The sequence below is a fragment of the Zerene cesonia genome, unplaced genomic scaffold (assembly GCF_012273895.1).
Source record: "Zerene cesonia ecotype Mississippi unplaced genomic scaffold, Zerene_cesonia_1.1 Zces_u005, whole genome shotgun sequence".
NCBI lineage: Eukaryota > Metazoa > Arthropoda > Insecta > Lepidoptera > Pieridae > Zerene > Zerene cesonia.
In genome coordinates, this window is record NW_024045135.1 from 515,139 (window position 1) to 521,138 (window position 6,000).

General features: G+C 33.5%; 3 protein-coding genes across 3 annotated transcripts in view; 2 read left to right on the forward strand and 1 right to left on the reverse strand.

Moving 5' to 3' along the window:
* Window positions 1-54: 54 nt before the first annotated feature.
* On the forward strand, window positions 55-1,807 carry LOC119838803 (zinc finger protein OZF-like). The gene is made up of 2 exons (XM_038364921.1): window positions 55-1,131; window positions 1,390-1,807. The coding sequence occupies exons 1-2, from the start codon at window positions 119-121 to the stop codon at window positions 1,694-1,696; spliced, it is 1,320 nt and encodes a 439-aa protein (XP_038220849.1). The 5' UTR covers window positions 55-118; the 3' UTR covers window positions 1,697-1,807.
* A 311-nt stretch (window positions 1,808-2,118) lies between these two features.
* On the reverse strand, window positions 2,119-5,246 carry LOC119838837 (17-beta-hydroxysteroid dehydrogenase 13-like). Its single transcript, XM_038364965.1, has 6 exons — window positions 5,013-5,246; window positions 4,440-4,577; window positions 3,529-3,720; window positions 3,015-3,144; window positions 2,507-2,683; window positions 2,119-2,334 (listed from the first exon to the last, which is right to left on the reverse strand). Exons 1-6 carry the CDS (start codon window positions 5,244-5,246, stop codon window positions 2,189-2,191), a joined length of 1,017 nt encoding a protein of 338 aa, XP_038220893.1. The 3' UTR covers window positions 2,119-2,188.
* Window positions 5,247-5,632: 386 nt separating this feature from the next.
* Window positions 5,633-6,000, forward strand: part of LOC119838768 — a 12,372-nt gene continuing 12,004 nt past the window's right edge. The window contains exon 1 of the mRNA XM_038364869.1: window positions 5,633-5,776. Within this exon, the coding sequence (XP_038220797.1) occupies window positions 5,633-5,776 (144 nt within the window). The remainder of the gene's footprint in view (window positions 5,777-6,000) is intronic.

A 6,000-nucleotide genomic window follows, 5' to 3' on the forward strand; every position in this document is an offset into this window, starting at 1 on the left:
GTTTTATTTTTTTTTATTTACCTATTTGTTTGTTGTTTATAATTAATAGGATTAGAGGAGTTCTGTGTAATAACAATAAATTAATTATATTGCATTGCGGAGGCAGTACCATCCAAAGATGGAAAATAACTTTGAAAGTTATTGTCGAATTTGTTTAGATGTAGAATCAAAACACATTTCAATATACGAGGATCCTGTTATACACTTACATATTAAATCATGTTTATCTATGACTGTGAACCAAAACGATAATCTTCCGAAAGGTATTTGTGAATCTTGTATATCGCAGCTGAATAATTTTTATAATTTTCAACTAAATGCGCGTTGCTCGCAAGATTGGCTCGAATCCACTTTACACGACAAGAGAAAAAACACAGAAACTAAAACCTTTATAACGCCACTTCCTGATTCCGAGTACAATTCAGATTCACTCCTTGAATTTTTAAATAATACATCCAACATTGAGGAGTATTTAAACAACTTAGGAAAGGAAGACATACCAGTGATAGTTAACATGTTAGACAGAACGGAAGGCGATAAATTAGCCAAAGCAAAGCTTACAAGTCCAAAAAAGAAGGATAAGCAAAATTCTGTTAACATGAACATTGATGTTTTGGACTCAGACATAGAAATAGTTAAAGAGTTATTGATGAAAGAGTCAGAACCGAAAAAGGACAATCTGCACTCATGCTTTGCTTGCAAAGAAACATTGGATAGCATTGTAACTCTATCACAACACTTGAGTATATGTGAAAGTGCGAGTCGCACTTGTGTGCTATGTAACACACTGTTTGATTCCAAACAGAAGATGCTTCAGCACCTTCTAACACACAATATAACAGCCCCTTTAACCTGCACTTGTGGCAGAAAGTTTGAAGATAATGAAAAACTTTTAGCACATACAAAATATTGTAATGTTGATCATATAGCATCCATGGGTTTCATGTACAGGTGTAAGCAATGTAAGGAGATGTTTACAGAACGGTTCCAGCTGTACAAACATGCTAAGAAACATGTGTTACAGGCTGAACAGAGGATGTGTGATATATGCGGACATACATTTGTGGGTAATGAGGCATTAACAAAACATAGAAAACAGGAGCATAATAAACCTAATAACTTCCATTATAAGTTAGTTATTTGTGTACTTAGATATACTTTAGTTAGATTCTTATCTATTCATAATAATCAAATTTTATATGTATAAATTATATTCATTTAAAATAAAGTTATTTTGTCTGATTAACATAACAAAGCCTGCTGAATTGATATTTGTTTCTTTCTATGAAAAATTATTGCATATTCTTTTCACTACTTTACTGTATAAATATTATTTTGTGATATTTTAGTTACTATATAATCTATTGATTAAGACGGAATCTCTTCCAGGTGCAAAGTGTGTTGTTTTACAACAATGAATCGCAAAGAAATGTACAAACATATACAAAAACACACCAATGGCAAGGATTCCAAACACCTCTGTGAGTCCTGCGGCCGTTGTTTTTCCTCCCGAGTTACATTACTACGACATTTGTTACAACACAGCAATAGCAATAGATGTCCTGTTTGTTCCAAAGTGTTTACCGATGAGAAGAAAAGAGACAAACACATGCTGGACCATGCGGAAATGGTTATGTGCGAGAAGTGTGGACAATCTGTCAACAGTGTAGAACTAAATAAACATGGCTGCTTATAGTATGTTTTTGTTTCAGTAAAACTGTTGTCAAAATATAACCAAATAAAATACTTAAGGGGTAAACAAGAAACATTTATTAAAATTACAATGTGAACACTCAACATTGTAATGTCAAATTCAAAGAAACTCAATTTTTTTAAGGAATTTCTTTATAATTATATTTAACATATCAGATGTTTATTATATCATATTAGCAAAGCATTATATTAGCAATCAGACTTGACTGTATGCACATTTTTCTTTTACCTCATTTTCATAAATTATTCAATGAATAAATTTAAACACCCTTTGATGTTTATAATAAGGTAAAATAATTAACAACATTTTATTTAAATAATATAATATTAATCTAAACATTACACAACATTACAAATTACAATACATTATAGAAAAGTTATTAAATTAGTCAGATTAGATCAGCCTTTCAGAAACTGGACGTCTCACTGTAAATTTAGAGTAAATAACAAATTGTATATAAATTCTATGTTATTCTTAACAAAAGCAAAACCATCCTCGATGCGGGTAGTTGAAGAAATCTGTTAATATAATCCTTATTCTGTATGGCATAAGGTTGTTTATGGCAATAATTGTTTTCATGAACGATGGTATGCTTATGCATTTGCGGTTTTTACGAATTCCTGAAATGTAAGTAAATAATAGTTATTTTTCAGTAGAAACTATAACAAAAATAATTGTTTTATTGAATATAAATCGGAATTATGCTATAAATTTTCGTAACATAGAGTTTAAAAATACGATTTTAATCATAATATGAGAATATTTATTTAATTAGTCTATTTAAACCAAAACCTTCAATGATGATCCTAGCAGCCTCTTTAGCAGTGATCTCTGAATACCACCACGTAAATCGGTGAGACGGCGGTGGGTATAACCCCGTAGACACCGTCCCTAAGTATACAGACGTTGTGTTTATATTTTTTGTCCAAGTATCCAATCGTAACTCTTCCGACAATGATTCCATTAGACCTGTAAAATGAAATTGAACTTATCTAGTGTCATGCAATGAGAAATATATGCATAGACCTAAACCTTAAATGATAATATTAGATATTTTTGCATACTAACAATGCGAGTTGTGTTTGTGAATAAGATCAGTTTTTAAGGTAGTTAACAACTACATACCAATGTACTAGAACTAATATCTCAAAGAAAATTATATAATAGAGAAATTTCATTAGTTTTCGTCCCAAAGAACAGTTTTTCCATTACAATTCTACTGTGTTTACACTTGTTATTTATAAAAAAGCAAACCTGTAAAAATTGGTGAAGCTCTTATTAAGGAATGTTTTTAAGTCACCTCTTAGTCCAAACTTAGAAGCACAATACGGCACCATGTCGGAGCAAGGCATTAGTCCGGAGCTCGAGTTTATAGCAACGATGTGTCCATGACGCCTTTCTATCATACTTGGCAGAAACGCTTCGATCAACTGTAAATATTGTAAAAGTACTTGTTAAGATAAGAAGCATAAACGGTGAGACTTTCAGATTTAATAGAGAAACAATTTTATTTCTCGTTTTACTGCATTTTATTGCTTTATGAATGTGAATTTTTAGAAGAATAGAAAAATTTCCATCACGAGGTGATATTCGAACATCCTAGGGTCTCGGCCAACCGTGATCCCGCCTCTGCAATTGAATTTCTTCTACTCTTTCGATTTCATGTGCCTAAATGGACACCCCGCGTCATGTATTGAAATGTTTAACAACCATATCAACAAATAAATTTTTAATCAATACTATTTCCGTGTAACGTAAAGAAGAGAAAACAGACTAGATTAGTGAACCCAAGTATGAATAGTTAGATAACACACCCAAAAGTGCGCTAGCAAATTAACTTCTATCAGTTTCGCTATCCTCTCAGGGCTGAGGTGGGTGAGTGGCGCACAAGTTAGCGCCCCGGCGTTGCTCACGATCATGGACACTTCGCTGAGCTGGCGTCGCATGCATGCCGCCAGCGACGCAACCTGATCCCGCACTGTTACGTCTACCGTGAAGCCATAGGACTGAAAATGGGGTGTCATTACACTCATGCAAATAGCTTTGGAAACAATTGAATTTTGATACAATCAATGGAATCGATCTCAAACAGTGAGAAGATAGTCGTAACTGAGTGCAAAATGTAGACTACTAGATTTTGCCTGCGGCTTCGCACGCTTTAATTATAAGTAGTTTAATAGATGTTATTTTACATATAAAACTTCCTCTTGAATCACATTATCTATAAAAAAATGGGATTTTCCCGTTAAAATCCGTTAAGTAGTTTTAAAGACTTTTCAACGGATTTTAAACGCGATTTATTCATTATATTATTAACCTGACGTTTCGAACACTTTACAGCGAGCGTGGTCACGGAGAGACTCCCCGTGACCACGCTCAATATAATGAATAAATCGCGTTTAAAATCCGTTGAAAAGTTTTAAATTTCTAAATGTATAATACTCGCGTAAAACCAAACACAAGAAAATACTAGATACTTTTAAAGATTTAAGCATACATAGGGACATAGGGACAGAGAAAGCGACTTTGTTTTATACTATAAAGTGAAAACGCAATAACAATCTTCAAATGTACTTTGCGGATATTCCTCAAATCATGTGCATATTTTGATGCTTTGTCGCTTAGGTAAAATACGCTAAATATCTCCTGTTGGAATAGAGATTTGTTTGGAGAAGATGTTATATTGAGGCCTAACATAAACTCTTATTATTGAATGTGGTCCTACATCACCGTCTTTCTTCCGTATCTCTTCAACAATGGCTCTGATCCGCCTCGCGTCATTGTCCCAGCAGATGACGGTTGCACCAAGTTCAGCAAATTGTAACGCGAGCTCGCGACCGATGCCTTGGCCTGCTCCAGTTATCTAATTAAAGACATTAGCAAAAGCGACACTTAAACAAGATTATAATCTTCTAATTCTGTATTATTTATAAGTGATACAAATCGGCTTCATGTAAAAGCATGTTCATATATAGCCTTGCAGAAAACGTAGGTACCTACAAAACTAACTGTGAAAGAGTGTTTGAAATCAGTCCAGTATGAGCGTGTTAAAATAAACAACGTCACGTTGTTTGTCCTCGTTAGACTTCTGAACTACTCAACCGATTTTAATTAAATGTGTACACCATATGCAGTTTGATCAAACTTAAAGGATAAGATAGATAAGAAGCTAGTAAACGTATAATTTTTTATACATCAGGGAATAAAACATGTTGAATACTCCATAGAAGTATCAGATATTAAAAAAAAAGAAAAAAAAAGGTTTCAGAACGTAGCGTCATGTTATCAACGTATTTACCAGTACAGTCTCTCCACACAAGCTTTTCATTGCTGGCGGTATAAAAATCCTTACAATTGCAACGGCACAGGTCGACACCAGCTTCGTTACCAGAATCACTATGTCCAAAGTCAACAAGGGCACAGAGGCCAAACCCCCACTCCCCCACCACGGGAGTATCCATACCTCCTGAAGAACCCTAAACCGTCTCGCCAAGTACCCTACAAAACGTACAAAAATGTTCTTTTTACGCATAGATTGGGTTGTGTAAATTGTGTTGTGACAAGCTTTGACAAAGTCAATGACGATGTTTTCTTGTTCCTTAAAAAATGGCCTAGTCGTATAAGAAATATGATGTTTTTGATATCTCTGAATTCTTTTTTATACCTTTTATTAGATAAAAAATGGAGACACAATAATATATAAAATTGTAATTCAAACTAAAAATATCGTTTCTAATTAATAACACAAATTATTTTGATTGTAATGTAAATATCTTTTTACATAAGTAGCTATTATATTGTTATGCATTCAAACAATTTGGCAAATTGTCATTTTCTCCGTCATCCACGGTTTCTTGCCAAAGGCTTCGTTATTTATTTTGTAAAACTAGTTATACTTAGTAAATACCTGAAAATAAAATGGCTAAACCATTACAAAAGGAAAGGGAAAACAGATCAGCGGAAAAAAAGGATTTAACTTTCCATCCATATAATATAACACCGGAGAGTGCACATACATCCATCCTGCTCCTAGAGTCTACAGAGCCAGAGATATTATGCCAGGTTATCGAATTTTACAATATTTATAGTTCTTACTTTACCTACCTCCTGTTAGGTATTTTAACCTACTTCAAAAAAGAAGAAGGTAGTCAATTCGACTGCATTTTTTTGGCTTTGTTATCTCATAACTTTTTACTGGTTGTGACGATTTTGATAATCCTTGTTTAATTTGAGAGCTAGCTCCCGTAGGGTCCCATTTAAATTTGATATAGTTCTGATAATTGCAA

Excerpts from the sequence above, each read along its gene's own strand:
- LOC119838837 (XM_038364965.1), bottom strand. The coding sequence starts at position 5,246 with ATGCGTAAAAAGAACATTTTTGTACGTTTTGTAGGGTACTTGGCGAGA. Across the intron at positions 3,145-3,528 it reads ATTTGCTAGCGCACTTTTGG|TTGATCGAAGCGTTTCTGCC; the intron begins GTGTGTTATCTA and ends CAATATTTACAG. Across the intron at positions 2,684-3,014 it reads TTCTAAGTTTGGACTAAGAG|GTCTAATGGAATCATTGTCG; the intron begins GTGACTTAAAAA and ends TTCATTTTACAG.
- LOC119838803 (XM_038364921.1), top strand. The coding sequence starts at position 119 with ATGGAAAATAACTTTGAAAGTTATTGTCGAATTTGTTTAGATGTAGAA. Across the intron at positions 1,132-1,389 it reads CCTAATAACTTCCATTATAA|GTGCAAAGTGTGTTGTTTTA; the intron begins GTTAGTTATTTG and ends AATCTCTTCCAG.